Source organism: Plasmodium inui (assembly GCF_000524495.1).
Source record: "Plasmodium inui San Antonio 1 unplaced genomic scaffold supercont1.12, whole genome shotgun sequence".
Taxonomy (NCBI): domain Eukaryota; phylum Apicomplexa; class Aconoidasida; order Haemosporida; family Plasmodiidae; genus Plasmodium; species Plasmodium inui.
This window is the reverse complement of record NW_008481846.1, coordinates 209,440-227,790: the sequence shown is the minus strand read 5'-3', so window position 1 is coordinate 227,790 and position 18,351 is coordinate 209,440. Positions and strand designations below refer to the sequence as shown.

The 18,351-nt window shown below is 46.3% G+C and overlaps 6 protein-coding genes across 6 annotated transcripts; 5 read left to right on the top strand and 1 right to left on the bottom strand.

Moving 5' to 3' along the window:
- Positions 1–148: 148 nt before the first annotated feature.
- C922_03097 (hypothetical protein) lies at positions 149–3,309 on the bottom strand (the record flags this gene model as incomplete). The annotated part of the gene is made up of 2 exons (XM_008818689.1): positions 149–2,886; positions 3,087–3,309. The coding sequence occupies 2 exons, from the start codon at positions 3,307–3,309 to the stop codon at positions 149–151; spliced, it is 2,961 nt and encodes a 986-aa protein (XP_008816911.1).
- Positions 3,310–4,213: 904 nt separating this feature from the next.
- C922_03096 (H/ACA ribonucleoprotein complex subunit 3) lies at positions 4,214–4,581 on the top strand (the record flags this gene model as incomplete). Its single annotated transcript, XM_008818688.1, has 2 exons — positions 4,214–4,270; positions 4,471–4,581. 2 exons carry the CDS (start codon positions 4,214–4,216, stop codon positions 4,579–4,581), a joined length of 168 nt encoding a protein of 55 aa, XP_008816910.1.
- Positions 4,582–5,650: 1,069 nt separating this feature from the next.
- On the top strand, positions 5,651–6,544 carry C922_03095 (hypothetical protein; the record flags this gene model as incomplete). Its single annotated transcript, XM_008818687.1, has 2 exons — positions 5,651–6,298; positions 6,479–6,544. The coding sequence occupies 2 exons, from the start codon at positions 5,651–5,653 to the stop codon at positions 6,542–6,544; spliced, it is 714 nt and encodes a 237-aa protein (XP_008816909.1).
- A 1,239-nt stretch (positions 6,545–7,783) lies between these two features.
- Positions 7,784–9,715, top strand: C922_03094 (hypothetical protein; the record flags this gene model as incomplete). Its single annotated transcript, XM_008818686.1, has 1 exon — positions 7,784–9,715. One exon carries the CDS (start codon positions 7,784–7,786, stop codon positions 9,713–9,715), a length of 1,932 nt encoding a protein of 643 aa, XP_008816908.1.
- A 1,779-nt stretch (positions 9,716–11,494) lies between these two features.
- On the top strand, positions 11,495–13,053 carry C922_03093 (protein-L-isoaspartate O-methyltransferase; the record flags this gene model as incomplete). Its single annotated transcript, XM_008818685.1, has 3 exons — positions 11,495–11,809; positions 12,118–12,271; positions 12,632–13,053. The coding sequence occupies 3 exons, from the start codon at positions 11,495–11,497 to the stop codon at positions 13,051–13,053; spliced, it is 891 nt and encodes a 296-aa protein (XP_008816907.1).
- Positions 13,054–14,557: 1,504 nt separating this feature from the next.
- On the top strand, positions 14,558–18,283 carry C922_03092 (hypothetical protein; the record flags this gene model as incomplete). The annotated part of the gene is made up of 1 exon (XM_008818684.1): positions 14,558–18,283. One exon carries the CDS (start codon positions 14,558–14,560, stop codon positions 18,281–18,283), a length of 3,726 nt encoding a protein of 1,241 aa, XP_008816906.1.
- Positions 18,284–18,351: the final 68 nt, after the last annotated feature.

Sequence of the window (18,351 nt, the reverse complement as noted above, 5' to 3'; positions counted from 1 at the left end):
TGAACAGCGATGTGTGCACTTTGGCTAGCTCAAAAGAAAAAATTACACAATATTGCAATGAGTAATAACTGCACAACTGCCCCAATGCAGAATTCGCTGTAGGGAGGCGAATCCCCTCGTGGCCGTTGGGGCAGCCCAAAACAGGAAACTACTCACTGGGGGGTGGGGTGGAGACAGAGAGGTAGTTATCCTTTAACATATGGTCCAAGTTGTGAATGGAGAAAAAGACGTCCTTGTTCTTTATGATCATGTAAATCAAATTGTAGTTATCATTTAAGTTGTGCGATAGGATGTTGTTTATAAAATCCAGCATAAGAAAAAGTGAATAATAATGATGTTGGGATGAGAGGAGCCATTCCTTTTTTAAAACTTTTTTTAAAATATTAATTATGCTCTCGCAGGAATAGGTGTTCATGGAGTTGATGTAGACGCTGACATTCGTCAGGATGGTAATGGACATATCGATAATTCGCTCGAACTTTAGAAAAAAAATGTTGTCATTGATCAGCATGCATAAGGCGTACACTAGGAAGTCCACGTAGGAGTCAAACTGGTAAACGTTTCTTAGTGGGAACTTCACCTTAATTTTCTGGTCGTACTTTTGGTTGAGATTTCTGCAAATGGTCGCGTTGGATGACACCTTCAGGATTATGAAAAGGCAAATGTAAATCAGGCCGTCTATTTTGCGCAGGTTGAACTCGTCGCACTTTCCCGACTGGTTGAAGATGCCGTTGTGGTAGAGGTGCGGCTGCTCGTCGTAACTATTTGTGTTGGCATGATTCGAAGCACTCGCAGGGGTGGCGATGTTAGTGGTGGTATCGGTGGCCGTGTCTGCGGGTTTCTCTGCGGCGATGTCCGCGGTGGCGCTAATGCTGCTACCGATCGCCTTTTCGCGTTTGCGCAGATCGGCCAGAGCCTGCATCTCTCGCTTCCGACGGTGATTAAAGCAGACCAGTATGTACAGAATGTAAAAGAGGAACAAGTTGCTATTGTGGTGTTTCATGTGCCTAATAAACAGTCGATTATTATCCATCAAGTGCCACAGCAGGCACAGATAATTATGAAGAAACAAAACCTGCTCCTCATAATGTTCGTAGTACAGCTTGTAACTTATCAGTATGTTTAACGCTCCTTTGTAAATGTACGAAATATCGCTTATGTCCAGGTTACGCAGCATACCTAGGTACACATTATTGGAGCGCAGTTTTTTGGACTCCTTTTGCTTTTTTAAGTAATCGTAGTAATAGTCCTTGTTTGTGTTTTTCCCCTCTCGATTAATTTCGTTTAAGTAAAATTTTCGCTTCTTCATAAGGTGCTCCAATTGTGGGAATTTTTTTTTTTTTTTTTTTTTTTTTTCAGTATTGTTCAGGTAGCCATTTTGTCCCGTGTCTGTGGACGTGTTTGATAAGTTGCATGACCCCTCCGTGGAATCATCAAGGATGACAAAATCGGCATGTAAATTCGCTACCATTTCGTGGCTTCTTTGTTCGTCCCTGTCGAGCGGGTGTTCCTCCCCCTTTGTGCTTTTATCCGTGTCTGACTTTTCCTCCTCGCCGCTGTCGCCATGCGTTACCAGCGTGTCGTCCCACTTTATTGGTTCATTTTGGCTGTGGTTTAGAGACTGGCTGTTGCTGCTACTTGGGAGAGGGGCGCCGTCTCCGTGTACTTCTCCAATGTGTGCTTCTTCTATGTGTGTTTTTCCAATGTGTGCTTCTTCTATGTGTGTTTTTCCTATGTGTGCTTCTTCTTTGTGTTCTTGTGGCCCGTTTCCGACGCTGTAGAAGTACCTCGCCGCTTCACTCACGTAGTGCACTCTCTTGTCGTCCTCCAGAACGAACGGATTAAAATCAATCAGCAAGTTCAAAAGGTGAATGCACAAATTGTAAAACTCCAAATAGGTGTTATCATAAAAGTAAAAACTAAAATAATTAAATTCATTATCATATATGACGGACAAAAGGGAGAAAAAAAAATTGGCCGTGTAGTAAACCTCCCCACTTGTAAAGAGGAAAAGGAAGAAATTTTTCTCTTTTAGGTATTTCCCTTGGTCAAAATATACATACGAGCTTAACAGGATTAGGAGGCACTTTAAGATGGCACTTCTGTTTTTTATTAATTCCAGGTCGATATCGTTACTGTTTGTGGGTGCTACATCGACCCTGCTTGGGTTCCTCTTCAAATGAGTCGTGGTCATCTCGCTTGACTGGTGACATTTCAGGCAGATTTCTTCCCCGTTCGATATTTCATAACTTGGGTTCGCCTCTCCAGGTGAGATTGTAGTAGTATTCTCGCTGTCGCTGACGTCTGACCGGTTAGGGGCCCGTTTGCCGTGCCTTCCATGGTCGAAGCAGCTATTGCTACCACGTTCGTCTTTCTTTGCAACCAGTGGGGGACTTCCTTCTTCTTTTCCACCCACATGCTCACCACCATGTTTACACTTTTCGCTTCCTAGCTCTCCTTCTCCCCTCGTATATTTGACCCTCTGATTAATGGAGAATTTGTGCAGCCAGAGTTTTCTTACATCGACTGTGTTTACAGCCAGGGAGATCTCCTTCGGTTTCTGGGCGTCCTCCACGTCGTCCGCATTGTCAGCACGGTTCGCACCTTTCGCGTGGTCTGCTACGGAAGTGGAGTCGCCTCTTTTCTCTTCTCCCCCCCCAATGCATATACCTTCCGTGAACAACGCGAGAAGGAAAAAGTTGTACAGGTGCAGAATCAGCACATTGCTCGTGCATGCGTACATGGGCTGGAGGGGGCACTCAACACGATTTTCTCTCCAAAGTAAATCGAAAACCTCCTTTTTGTGGCAGTTATACTGTAAGACTGGGAGGAGCATAAGGCACATGTTTACACATGCTTTGCAATCATTTAGGCATCCCGTGGAACCTTTCAGTGGGGGGAGAAATTGGTAAACAATATGTGTTCACATGCGTATGGTTTACTACAAGGGAAGAGAGTACCCAGATTGTCTGCTCTCTCGTCGGCTGCCCTGTGCCAAAAGACTTAGCGCGACGAATATATATCTCTCTATATATATGTATACATATATGCATCTTTGTTGTCCACGACACGATCGAAATACTTACCTTTCAGTATCAACTTCTGCAGCGTGTTCATCAGAAAATTGAAAAAAATTCGAACACACTTCTGATCGTCTAGGACCATTTTAGATAACGAGAGGTCCTCCTGGATCTGCAGGTTCCCCCCACCCAGGGATGACAGTTCGCCGTACAAGTCCACGTCGCTCCATTTTTCGTCATTCGCCTTCTCCAAAAGGGAAATGATCCTTCTGCTGTTATTTTGGTCCATCAGTGCGGCTGCATATGGCTACTGTGCTCGGCGGTTTGCGTCGTGAAAAGAAAAGGCAGAGAAAAAAAGCACCCACGTGGAACAGGCGTTATTAACATAGATGACGGCTCATCCCCTGGTACATACCACGGGTATGCTTTCTCACCTGACGAAGGAAAGCGCTTTATGTTGCACTGCTCAGGTGGGGGCAGAAAAGGAGGCACATATTCACGTTGTAACCCCCGAGGGGCAGTATTAACCATGGAGGTGATAAAATCCAGCGAAACATTACTACGCAATGCACATGTTCCCATTTTCGAGATGAACGCGGAGAGGCTGGCCCCCTTTTTTGTGTGCCCCGGAACGCTTGGGGCGAGGGCTCCGTGCCGTGGGGGTATGAGCGGCGGGGTCAGAAAAAATAGGCCAAAAGGGGGGGAATAAACAAAAAAAAAGAACAAAAATAGCAGAAAAAAAGAACAAAAATAGCAGAAAAAAAGAACAAAAATAGCAGAAAAAAAGAACAAAAATAGCAGAAAAAAACAACAAAAATAGCAGAAAAAAACAACAAAAATACCAAAAAAAATAGAACAAAAGAAAGCAAAAAAAAAAAGAAAAAAAAGCAGAAAGAAGAAGCCAAGAAAGGGTCAAATAAAACCCACAAAAAAAAGCGAAAATAATTCGAGTAGAAGTAATTCCGAAAAAGCGCCAAAGGAACCATTAGAACAGCGTCACTTAAGGAACCAACCACATTCCAGGTTAACCGCAAGGAAGAGTTTCCTTTTTTCCCCTTCGAACTTTTTTACTCGCGCGTCTGCATGCCCCCCGCGGTGTATCATTTGAAGTAGCGGAGTTTCTACAAAACATATCTGAGCGCAGCGGCTTCAGGATTTTTCCCCCAATAGACTCACATGACTAGTTGGAGAAAATGTACATGTTAAGGTACTACTTGGACGCCAATGGGAAGAGGATATACACGGTGAAGGTAAGGACAATCAGAGGCCCTTCGCGTCGCAGCTGGCGATCAGTGCGGACGTGGCAGCCCCACTGCATTCGCGCGACAGGTTCACAAAGCTACATTTTCCATTTGGCATTTTTCAAATTTTGGTTTTTTTTATTTTCCACTTTATATTTTCCATTTTTCATTTTCCATTTCTTATTTTCCGTTTTTCCGTTCCCCCCCAGCCCGTGGTCGATGGGAAGGTGACCTTCTCGGCCCACCCCTGCCGGTTCTCGCCGGACGACAAGTTCTCCTCCCAGCGGGTAACCCTCAAGAAGAGACTCAACCTGTTGTAGGATATGAGGAGGAGCATCCATCTGTGTCGATACGAATGAGCGGTCGAAGCTGAACGTCCAAATGGAGTTCTCACGTGCTGCGCCCCACCGGATGGGAGCACGAATCACCCCTACTAAAAGGGAAAAAAAACGGAAGAGAAGTGATGATAGGGAGAAGATCCTGTGAAGTAAAAAAAAAAAGTGTGACATAATATTGTGTATACATATAACCCCCCACACGCATGAGTTGCATTCGTATGAACCACAGAACCGTTCGCAACTTTGTGGAGTAGTCTTCACGTGTGTAGCATGATTTTGCAGCTCGCGCGATGGACACCGTGCAAGTTTATCGTTTAACCGTAAGGTGCATTTGCGCATGCTTTAATTTTTTCCCAAATTGTGTACACGGGCAGGGCGACTCGTTCGCCCAAATGAAATGCGATCCACCCCTTTTACCTTTTTTAAAAAAGACAAAAAAACAACAAAGATTTGCAACACTTAATTTGTGAAAAAGCTTAAATTAACGGAGTGTTAACGAAGCTGCGGAATGGTTCGCAGCACTGGGGGAGTTCCCAAAAAAAAAAAAAAAAATCCAAATGGCATTCCACCAAGTGCACAACTGAAAGGACGATACGGATAAGCCACTGCACATTTTTTTTTTTTCTTTTTTTTTAAGTATTTACAACGATTGTTTAGCGAAAAGGAGGAAAACAAAATGCGGTCCTTTTTTTTTTTCTTTTTTGTCTTTCCTTTTCTCGCCCCTTCACTTTTGTTGGTGAATAATTGTGCGCCATTTTAGACAGACACTCGTTGGCAGTGATTGGCAAGGCGATTGGTCGGGGTGGTAATCAGGGTAACTAAAGGAGGTAACACATTCTTCCCCGCCGATTACGCGTGCCGCAGGACTGCGTGTGTGATTTTTTCGCTCCCCAGCTGAAGCATACGCACACCGTTGAGCGGGACACTACCGAGATTGACACCGCTGACAAGGACGCCGCCTATCCCCTATCTTGCCAAAATGCGACAACGCAGCGGCAGCCCGTGCGCATCCGAGGGGCACGGTGCGTGCAGCCTGCACTCCCAGCGGACAATGGCGGATACGCACTTCTTCGCAGAATCGAATGTCCTGGATGACCCCAGAGAGACCACCAACTCGTACAAAGAAATCAAATACGACCTGCTCCGCATAGAAAGGAACATCAACATAGAGGTACGCAAAAGGATCGAAGCAAACAAAAACATACAACAGTTAATCGAACACACAGCGAATGATATGATCAATAATGTACTAAACAAAATAACAACCAAAATAGAAAACATCTCATTTGATCTCGATAAAATCATAAAAAAATGTGATGAGTTAGAAAAACTTGTGGGACAGATTAAGGTAACATTACCCACGAAAATACAAACCGAGATGATGAGCTTGAAAAGGGAAGTGTCCGATTTTTTTATCATCCTTAATAAGTACGCCAACAACAGGAAGAAGAGAAACAATGTGCTGTTCACGAAGATGGAAAATATGAATGTCTACGTGAACAATAAAATACAGAGCGAAGTTTCCTTTACGGAGGAAGACTTTCTTTTTTTTCGAAGAGAGAGTGCCAAGCTGCTTGTATGTGACTCGGATGATGAGCAGGCCTTCAAGGATGCCTTTCTGCAGGAGGTGGAGGAGATTCGGGACGCCCTCGCGCTCACCGTCAAGGCGCGCGAGCAGTCCGACGACGACATCATCCAGGTCGGTGTTCAGATGAGCTGCGTTGTGATGTTATCCCATGTGATGCTGTTTTTTTTTTGTGTGTTGCGGCGGTTCCCTCCTCCTACTCACTGATTCTGCGCCACTTTGCATTCCCTTTTTCCACAGAATGCGGTTCATTCATCCATATGTCCCTTTTCTTCCTCCCGTTCACACCAACAGGCGATGAACAAATACACGAGTGTGCTACAGAAGGCGCTGCAATGCGTCATCACGAACAGTCAATAAGGGACGGGAGAGGGGGGTCCTACACTGCATGTGATGGCTCCTCTTCTCTAAGTGGGCTCCCAGGCTCGCCGCAGCGTGCCACTTTTCAAGTGGGTCCCATTTGGGTCGTCACCCTCACCCCCTTTCTTTTTCCCCGATCAGTTCGAGGAGAAGCCTAAACGTGTAACAGACCCATTGGAGCAACGTCTGTGTACAAGTGCATACATCCAATAGTTTCCTCCTCCCCCAGTAGGTGTACTATGCCTTACGGGGGGTGAAGCCAAGACGGTATGGCTAGTCCATTTTATGTTATTTTATTTTTTTTGTATAGTATACTCCCCCAATTTGCGTTAAAAGGGGTGAATTAATTCAACACGTTGAGTTTGGTATGATATTCTTTCGTATGATATAGTATGATATGATATAGTATGATATGATAGTGTATGATATGATAGGGTATGATATGATACAGTTTGGCATTTCTTTTTTTTTTTTTTTTTGTTAACCGTCTGGTTTCCCTTCTCGTTTGGTACATGATTTTTTTTTTTTTTTTCCTTTTTTTTGTTTTCCCTCCGATGCGTTTGTTTACCGACTACCTCACAGCTCACCCGTCACATGTAACTCCTTTTTTTAATAATCGCAAAATTCACCACGAGAGGAAGTACCTCATGATAAAAGGGTTAAGCTTTGCATTGTCGCATGTTCGCTTGCTGGCTCCCTCGCTTGCATCCGGCTGGTACCACCTCCTGGGAGTGAGCTTAACAGAGGTTTACAGAGAAAAAACACATACAGAGTTGTAGCCCCGCCTCTCTGCGCGTAATCGGCAAGGCACTAAGGGATATTTACAAGCGCGTACGTATAGTTGTTCCAACTCACGGGTTATTTTTCCTTCCCTGCGCAACTGCCTTTTCCCCATTTTTTTTGCAAACCTGTTCTCTTTACCCCTCCCCCCTTTCGCGAAAAAATATGAGCATTTTTTTTTCTGTGGAAGTGGCCACCCAAGGGGACATGACGAACACGGGACAGCTCGCCGTGTGACGAAGAACTGCATTTTGCGCTAGGCGACATCGTGTACGCATGAGCCTTATATACGTGCGCGTGTACATTCATGTATATTATCGGTGCCCCCCGTAGCCAAGTTGGCCTCTTCGCATAAACGGCGAGGCGGCTAAGTAGCTAAGCGGCCGCGAGGCGCAGACACGCGAATAAACATACGTACATACACCACCACCGAGGCGTGGCGCGCCGCCCCCCACCCAAATGACTATCTGCTCCGGGTGCGGAGCCGCGACGGATGCCACCATATGCTGCCCCATATGTCTGAAAAACAACAAGAAGATATTTTACTGCTCACAAGAATGCTTCGAGACCAACTACAGTGAACACAAGAAAATCCACTACTTCATGAAAATGATAAGCAGCGAGGAAATGCACAGCAAGATGCTGGAGCGGGACGGCGACAGCGAGAGGCACAACTTGCCCGTGATAATACTAGGGGACGAGAGGGGCGACGAGAACGAGGGGGAGGTGGTAGACAGGTCGTCCTTCCAGGGGCACCTCTCCGCGGAGCGCGACAACTGCGATGTTAGCGGAAAGGATGACATCAGGGGAAATCATGACATCAGCGGAAACTACGACGTCAGTGGAAACTACGACCTTAGCGACCATCGCGAGGGGAGCGGTCCCTACCCAGCCAGCGTGGAAACCAAGAAAGGGCTGAAAAATAGCAAGTTGGAAAATATGTACCGGAAAAAGAATAACAAAAAATATAAGACTATAAGCAACAATGAATACCTGTTTGACGACTCCAGTGAACAGAACGAGACGAGTGACAACAACTCCTATAAGGGAAACCACAAAAGAAGTAAACTATCCAACTACATGCACAAAATGTCAGGCTACCTCTTCTGCAATAAGTACAACATGATACTTCCATACTACAACGATATGTCGGTCAAACTAGACAAAATGAACTTAAAAAACGCAAAGGGGAAAAATAAACTGAGCGAGAAGAAGATACAGGAAATAAAAAAACAGATAAAGAAGAAGAAGATTTTCCAACTAACCATTCTCCTGGTAGTCATATCGATTGTCGTAATTTTGGCTACCTGTATATTCTCGTACATCCTTGAAACGTCACAGAAGAATCTCCAAATAAACTCCGAAATTTTATTAAACAAAAATAATGCTGCGAAGAATGCCGAGATTGTGGAACTGAAGTCCTACATCAACGTCATAGAAGATTTGCGAAAAGAGATTTATGAAATGAAGGAAGTCCTATACACACATAATGTTTTTTTAAATAAAAATTTTAACCTGAACATGTCATACACTTTATTTAACAATTCGAACAAACTGAAGTCAAGCCCTGCTGCTACGCATAGTAAGAAGACGGCAGATAAGTTGGGGAGCCTCACTTCGCACCTGTTTTATGATGACCCCTCTTCTACCTCCCATGGGATTAATAATTATGGGAATGCTGGAGGGGATGGAAAAGCCGACCATTTTGACAGCCCCGTCCATCTAACTCAACACCATTATGATATCAATGATATTCACAAGGTAAGCAATGGCACCGATGGGGAAATCGCTAAGCATGAGGTAGGAGAAATTAATCTTCCCAGTCGCACAGATGGGGAAGGAGAACATCACCATCTGCAAATGAAAGACTTGAGAGAATCGTTTCAATCGAATGGTGTAGAAAATGCGGACAAAGTTGTAGGAGGGGACACCCCTTCACAGAATGGGGGGACCCAACCGGGGCTGCCGAAGGATCATGCAAGTGGTGGGCTTCCCTTTGGGGAGGTACACCTGGGTGGTGAAAACAGGAGCGAATCGAGTGGAGACCCCATCGCAAGCGAAAAGGAACTGATGCAGGAAAATGTGAAAAATTTTATAAAAAATCACAACCTGCCGAATAACTTGGAGCAGGCAAAAATAAGTAACGTAATCGTCAATGAAGAGAAACCCATAAACTCCAAAAATCTCATGGAAGAAAATAACGGCGCCACGAGTGGCAAGCAAGAAGTGGAGATAAACAACGCGCCCAATGAAAATGACATACATAGTCACGAGGAAAAGCTGAAACATAAGAAGTATACCTCCAAAACGGAGGGGGGTGATGGGGAAAGCAACACAGAGAGAAAATTCGTCAGTAGCAAAATCAGCAAAAAGAAACAAAACACGATTTGATATGCCTGTGTGCAAGCGTAGAGCCACGTGCACATATTAAAGCTTAAAAAAAAAGAAATTCTAATAAATAAACAAATTTTACCTGAACGGGTCAGGCGAATTGGGTCACATTTTGGCTAGCTGGGGAGGGGGCAGTTGCAGACGCTGTGGAGCACAGGATGATGGAAGGTCTAAAAGTGTGCCAAAAAAAGAATCGACCAAGACGGCTCTGTTCCACGGCGAAGCAATTTCATTAAGGGAGGAAGTATAAGTAAAAACCACACGTGTCAAGCAAACTACCATTAAATGAGCCGAACGAAGCAGGTGTGAAGTGAAGGTTCATTTGTGAAGGGGGACAAGTTTATTCACCATCGTCCATGTAAAATGATGCAGTTCGAATGGAACTTCGCAGGTTACCTGGTCAATGGCTACGGTTGGGTGTCCATCCGTCCAGCTATCCGTCTCTCTGTCCTCTTTGGGGGTACACCTCCTGGTAGTAGCTCCTACGTCATTGACATACGCATAAGTGACCCTCCCCGGGCGTGTGTGTTCAGGAGTATCTCTTTTCCCCTTCGCCCCTCCAAAGAACCGATGTTGTACGTTTCAAAAGAGAAACCAAGTCGGGTCGATTTTATTGAATTTTTTTCCCATTTGTTTCGTATTGTCCTGATTAGACCTTTTTTTTTCCTCCATTTAATAGCTCACTTTTTATTTTCACCCCTTGCATGGTGTTTACATTACTTGTCCTCTTTTAAGCAGAGGAAAGGTGTTCCCCCGTTTTTTTATTTTCCCATTTTTCCGCAGCTTCGCGTAGAAAACATGTTATCCCTTTTAACATTAAGAGGGTCGGGGGAGGCATTATTCAAGGCGCCTCGAATACTTTTTACGTGAACAATGTATGCTTAACATGGACGCATATGTGTAGGCACACATGCACACATACGTGTAGGCCGTTCACCTAGTATGCGTACGTGCGTGCGCGAAGAAAAATTCCCTCTGGGGACACGGCGAGATGCCCGTCCAAGCGAAATTCCCCTTTTAAATAATTAGCACATCATAGTGTGCTTCTTTCTGCCTTGTTGCGCGATTACTCAGGACGCTTAACCTTTTCCCAACGGTCATTTAAGGGGCACTTGGGTAGCCACTGTCTATTCGGCATGGAGCGGGTCACACTTTCACGATGTGGCCGAGCGAGGGGGGAAAACCACTCCCGGGGCTAGTCCGCTCTGGGGGGGAAACGATGCACACATGGGGAAGCCACAGCCAAGTTGACGAGGTGATGCTAACGTGGACGCGGCGGTGTTAACATCCCTGCATGCAAATACGCGTGCCTGATCTCCCCTCTTGTGCACGTGGCACAAACAAGTGTTTTGGCTCCCCAGGGGTCAGGCACTTGGCCCTAGGGTACGCACTGGCCAAATGGATACTCCAGCGAAGATAATTTTATTTTTCTCTTCTTATCATTGCATTGGAGGAAATTGCATCCAGGGTGTAGCCATGCGAACACACAGCTAGGAAGAGAAGGTAAATGGCAAGACGGGGACAGGTAAAAAGTGCCAAGTGTGAAGGCGAAGTGTGAAGAAAAAATTGAGAAAAAAAAAAAAAACGCATAAAAAATGAACACAAATTAACCAAATGAACGAAATGAGCCAAATGATGATAATATCCAAAAGGAAACACTGAAGAGAAAAACAATGTTTTTAAACCCCCCAAAACTGCAAACAGGAAAACGAGCGACAAAAGGAACGACGAAGCAGGAGACGAGGCAAACGGCGAGGCAAACGAGGAAGCGAACGAAAAATGCACTGTTCATTGTTCAACCTCTTCATTTACAAAACCCTTTTGTGCAAAGCCATCTATACATCGAAAAAACTAACATCGGAATTAAGAGCGACAAAATTGTTCTTTTTCGAGCCACTCTGTAAGGAGAAGAACTTATTTTCCCGGAGGTTAAATTCAGCCAAAGATAACTATTTCATCAAAGGGAAGTCCGCAGAAAAAACAGGGACGAGGAACATGTACACCCTTGCTGGGAACAGCCACAAGAGTTTAATCGACAGTCTTAAGGAAAGAGGCATAATTGACGATGAGGACGTCTACGAGACTATGCTACAGGTTGGTGCAAATGTGAGAGGGACCCATTGAGTGGGGAGAGAGAAAAAAAAAGAAAAAAAAAAAAAAAAAAAAAATAAACAAGCAAGCAAACAAACAAGAGCGTTCTTCACTTGGAGTGAGTAGACCACCCATGGGACCCATTTCAGCGCCCGAACATTTTCGTCTTGTTCGAATAAGCGGTGCACAGGGGGGACACTCCCACACGGGTTGCAACGCACGCGAGAGAGCCACACATACCATCTTCACCTGTGCGCATGCTCCAGCACATGACCTGCCATTAACCCGCACACATGCCCTCCCCATCGCAGGTGGACAGGGGAAAGTACATAAAGGAGAAACCCTATGTGGACACGCCCGTCTACATCAGCCACGGGGTCACCATATCCTCCCCGCACATGCACGCCCTGTCCCTGAAGCGCCTGATGGATGTGCTGAAGCCGGGGTCCCGGGCCATCGACGTGGGTAATCTTGCAGAGGAGGGGGAGATGGAAGGAAAGAGAAATAAAGAATGAACGGAAGAACCAAGGAAAGGACGCACGAACGAACGAAAGAGTGTCCCGTTTGTTTCATGCCCTCCCTGTGATGTTCCCCTACCTTTCGGGGCAGTAATGCATTTCTCCCCGAAGCGCACTCCCCACCGTGTGCCACTTCGTGCTGTGCGCTTTGCTGGGCGTGCTCGTTTCGCCCTGTTCCCGCGCCTGCTGCACTTACCACATGGCGACTTCCCCTTCCGCTTCTTTCCCTTCCGCTTCTTTCCCATCCGCTTCTTTCCCATCCGCTTCTTTCCCATCCGCTTCTTTCTCTTCCGCTCCTCATGAACAGGATCCGGGTCAGGCTACCTAACCGTCTGCATGGCTATAAGAACGAAGGTGCTGGAAAACAAGGATTCCTTTGTCATAGGGCTCGAGAGAGTAAAAGACGTCGCCAACTTCTCCATCGAAAACATCAGAAGAGACAAACCAGAGTTACTGCACCTGGACAATTTTAAGATTATTCACAAAAATATATATCAAGTGAGTGAAGAGGAGAAAGAACAGTTAGGATTGTTTGATGCCATTCATGTAGGAGCATCGGCAAGTGAATTGCCACAGATTCTAATCGACCTATTGGCGGAGAATGGGAAGCTCATCATCCCGCTGGATGAGGGGTACACACAGGTTCTGTACGAAATTACGAAGACAAATGGGAAAATAGTAAAAGATAGGCTCTTCGACGTTTGCTTCGTGACGTTGAAGAAGAATTAGCTCTCAAGGCGATCACTCACCAGGTTGGTGTGTCACCGTGTTGGAAAGTGTGGGGGGGAGCGGCAGACGGAGGGGGAAAAGCAGGGAGAAGAATAACGACTGATGAGGCGTGTGGGCATTGCGGCTTCTCCGCTTCTTTGCCTCTCCATTTCTCCACATTTGCGCTTTCTTTTTTCGTCGTTTCCCCTGTTCACGTGGAAGGGAAGAAACTCTCCGCACGGCACCTCCAGTCATTAGGATCAATTGTACGTGTGGAAGAACGTCTCTGCAGGGTGAGCCCACTGGAAGGGAAGAACACCCACCCCTCTATTTTTGCCGCGTCAATTGCCCCTCTTCCCGTTCCTCAGTGGCTTCGTGGCAATGCGTTGTATGAACTGTGCAGGTTTCCTGCATCCCCAGTCTGTACACACGGGAAGGGTGTGCGTCTGCCCTCTTTCGCCGTCGTTTCAAGTGGATATTTTTTTCTCCTTCTTTTTTTTTTTCTTTTCTTTTCCTGCTCTCCATTTTGATTTCCCACTTTAAGACTGTACACATACGTTCATGTGCGGTGTAGAAGGAGGAAGGGGGGAAAAAAACCTCCGAGCCGAGGCTCCGTCGAGTAGGAGGATCTCTCCTTTCCTCCATTTGCAGAAAGAAGAAAGCGTGGCCCTGGCGAATGTATCTTTAATCGTCCATTCATATATGTGCATAGCTTTCCGTGTGTCACGCCCCATTTCTCCTCCCTCTCCACGATTTCTCCTTCCTTGTGTTAGTCCTCACGTGCATAGCGTATGCCTGCATGATTTAAATAAGCCCGATGGATTGTACTTGTATTTCGTTTCTCACTCTCCCGCTCTCTGCCATGTGTGTGTGTGTATTTTTTAGCCACCTACTGTGCACCTCCGCGTAGGACCTGGTGCAGCATTCCGCCGCCTCCTTCGCTTGCGCCCCGCGGAGGGCTAGACCTCCAGGATCCGCATATCGCGCGTGGTGTAGTTTGTTTCGCTCTCTTCCATACATCTATTAACAGTTTTGTTATTTTATTTTATTCTATTTTTTCATTTTTTAGTAGGCCATTTTTTCTTCTTTTTAACGTCCCCCGACTGTTAGCCGCTCCTTTTTTCTTTTTTTGTTAAAACGGATTCATTGTAACATCACTTTGTTGTGTGAACTTGGGACTGGATGACACTGCATAGGGTAGCATGGCATAGCATAGGAGAGGATTTTTTTTTCTTTCTTTTCTGCATGTAAGTGCCGAAGTGGAGGAATCCCTCCCCTGGGGATGCTACTTCGGGGGGATGCAAAGTAGTACTCCGAACCCCCCTGGAGTGTCCTCCGCATTGGCAAGTTCACTCTTCAATTTGTCGCAACGCCGTCCTTGTAAAGTGACCCCGTGCGGGCACAGCTTAAGGACAAGGGAAGGTGCAGCGGTGAAGAGGCCACTTGGCCACATCGGCACATCGCCGTATGAGCATCTGACCGCTTAACCGCTTAACCGCTTAACCTCACAACTGCTTCACCCCAAATGGAGAGAACCAGAAGAGCGGCAAAGAGGTCGCCGCAGACCGAGCTTAACGAAATTGACCGGGAACTGTTCGGCGAGGAGGAGCTGGAGATCCTGCAAAGGGGACACAGGTCCAGCGATGAGGATGGCCGAAGCGAGGAAAACCCTGCGGACAGCGAATTGTTAGCGGTGAACCAAGAGGATTTTATCATCTTAGAAGGGGCCACCAGCAATGGGACCTCCACGAGTGGCGGAAGTAACGAGGAGGACTCCAACTCAGATGTGCAGCTCGTCCAGGAGGAAATTCTGCCCAAGGAGGGAATTCCCCAAAGGAAAGCTGGCCCTTCGCAGAGGAAGGCTGCAACCCCCCAAAAGAGAGGCAATGCCAAAGAAGAGGCCCACTCTCACGAGGAAAAAGCACAGAGAAAGAAAAAGAACAAGATAGATGATGCAGAGGAGCAGGAAAACCCACTGTCCAGCGAAAACGTATCGAACTTCATCCAACTGAGGAGCAAAAACATAAAAAAAAAAATTGAAGAAAATAAACTAATCACGCATATGCTCTGTTGGCTAAGCCACCTCCAATTCTTAAACAACACATGCAACAACAAGTTTGTCCAAGCGCTAATATACTCTGTCTATGTGAATTACCAAAAAGGGGAAGACAGCAAGCTGTATAGGGATCCTATTTACTTGTTCTTGTTTATAAAGAGCACATTCGAACTTGTCATCGATGGGAAGTCTTGGGTGTCTGGAGAACAGCATGTGACTAGAAACCTTCGTGGCTCCATTCTATTCCGCTTCCTCAGATGTGTACAAAGGAGAAAGGGAAACAATGTACTGATAAATCTACTTTTTATCTCCCTTTGTAGATGCTTAAATATTCCCAGCCGTCTCTGTTTAACGCTGCCCAGTTTGAAAACCGAAATTGATTTGGGGCAGGACAAGTGGTTGTTGAAAAAGTGCGGTGAGGAATATCACTCTGATTTTAGCAGAAGTATTTTTTATCGTCAATTTGTTAACTCAGTCAGTGAGGGGAGCAATGACGAGAACAATGTGGGTAGTTTCGCTGATGGGGGTGAAGCGGGCAGCCGCGATGATGGAGGTGAAGAGGCCAACCGCGATGATGGAGCTGAAGAGGTCAACCGCGATGACGATGTGATACTTATCGACAGGGAGGAATTCCTTCAAAGCGGATTGAACACTTACGCGAGCCCATTCAGCCAAGGGGACAAGACAAATAGTGGGAAAGGCTCCAGAAAAGTGGTGAAAGACGAAACGGCCCAATTTAACATCTTCTCCGAGTGCTACTCAAGCAGCTTCAACAAATGGGTGTCCTTCTTCTTCTGCTTTAACGTCTACTATTTTAATTTTGTGAATTTCTCCAAATATGACAGCTCTGTTGCGCACGAAGATAAGGCCTTTCACATTTTGCTGCCCCTTCCGAAGAACCCCGAAGAGATAAGAACGTTCAGGAGGCAGCGACGGGCCAGTACCCTGGGCGGCTTTGCGCGATCGCTCTTCATGCGCAAGGGGGGGGAAGGCGGTACAGGACGTAGAGGAAGTGAAGACGGCAGTAAAAGCGGTAGTGAAATCAGCAGCGAAAATGACAGTCAAAACAACAGTGAACGTGAACATGGCGGAGTACGCCGCTGCGAACGTGGGAGCGACCCTCCCTGCGGCCGAGACGGCGAAAGGAAAGCAACGCGAGGGGACCCTAAAGTGTCCCGAGCGGAAGCTTCCCCGGTTATAACGAAGAGAAGTAGTACCCAGTCCAGCACCCAGACCGGGTGGGGAACGCCTCCAGCAGATAGTATACACACTGGAGAGAAAAATAAGGAGGGCTGTCCGGGAACCCTAGAAAGAAATAGCTTCCCCGGAGGAAGAACAATCCCATCAGTGATAGATAACTTGGGTAGCTCGAAATTTAAAATTTTGAGCGACAACACCCAGGGGAAGATGTACCTCGAGAGGGACAACAAGTTTTTCATAGTTGACAAGAAGAGCAAGCGAGTGCTTCGGATTGCCTACTTGGAGACGCCGGCGCAGGGGGGTTGCCCTCAAGAGAGCGTCCATCTAGGCAGCGCCCATCCAGAGAGGACCCACCCGCAGAGCCTCCACCCAGATGGGAAGAAATCCCCAATGGGAGGTAAGCGGACGAAGGGAGGGCGGGAACCCCCCCTGTACGACTTCGAGCGGGAAGAAGAAAACAACGAAATAGTGAACTCGCTAGCGAACATATACAGCTCTGGGGGGAAGAGGAATTTGTTGCTAAATCAGATCAGGGAGTTGCGTCTAGCCAACATAAAGTTACGAGGTGATGCCAACAGTGTCAATATGCGGGGGGAGATGCAAAACTACGGAGAGGTCACTTACGATAAGATGGCGAACCCAGTGAAGGCATCTTCACTGGAGGGAAAGTACATAAAGGTATACATAAATAGCAACGTATATAAATTTCTCTACAACCTGGACCATTACAATTTGTACATATGTATTAACCAATACGGCATCGTGCGTGATGTGAGTGTGCGCCATAAGCTGAGGTACAGCGGTGGGGGGAGTGGTCAACGAAGTGGCGAGAGAAGCGACCATGGAGGCGGCCAGCGAAGCCGAGGAAACAGCAGAAATGCCATCATTAAGGGAGACAGCCAATGCAACGCGGTGAGGAACCATTTCCGACGACTTGCCTACCAAATTAACAAAAAGAAATATAATGACTTCGAAGAAGCACTGGACAAATTAGACGATGAGTATTTGTACAATCTGTATCTCACCAACATGATACCGACAGAGAAAACGGATTTTCTCAAATCCAGTTACTATATATTAAGATCCATGCTGAAGAAGAACCAGGTGATTTATCCGAATGCCCCCGTTGGGCTCTTCAAGGGAGAAAATGTCTACTTGAGAGAAAACTTCTACAACTTACTCAGGAGAGAGTACCTGGAAAATAAACACTATTACATTAGCGACGCGGAGAAGCCGCTAAGCTACGAGTTCGATGAGTACAGCAAGGTGAAGGTGCCGCTGTATGCGCAGTTTCAGCTGAGGAGGCGAACAGACGCGCCGGTTAGCACAGGGGGAGGGACTCACCTAGAAAGCAGCACGAACATGGCGAGAAGTGGTAACAATGGCGATGGCAATGGCGATGGCAATGGCGATGGCAATGGCAATGGCGATGACAATGATAATAATGGCTGTCGCAATGGTAACAATGGCGGCCGCACGAACGAAGCGTCCTCCCTCGTGGAGGAAGAAAACTTCGACTACATCTACAACAGGAAGGATAAACTGCACGTACTGAGAACGAAGCTGTTTGCACACCTCAAGGCGAGCAACATCATCCAGCTGAACGACGAAGACGTGTGCATCTGTAACGTCAAACTGAAGTACGTCATTAAACATCTACGGGGAGTCATTCCCTACAAAATTGTCTATAACAACTCGTACTTTTTTAATAAATTTCGTAAAAGGCCAAATGTACCAACGGATGCTGACAAAATTATAATTAAAAAAAAACATATGCCACAGTTTAAGAATTTGTACATACCACAAAAACAAATACAGGACGAATTTTTACTAAGTGATAAAACGAAGCAAATCAAAAACCTGTGGAAGGTACTCTGCAAGAGTATCCTCTACGAGCAGGTCAACAAGAAGGCGATCCAGGACAGGGCTCGCAACAGGGCCATTTACAAGATGAAGGAATTCAACACGGACGTGGAGCGGTACTTTCAAATTTGAGGCCGCCTCTACGTGCTATGTGCGCCAGAGGAGGGGTCACACAAAGGTGGCGCGTTCACCTGAACGGG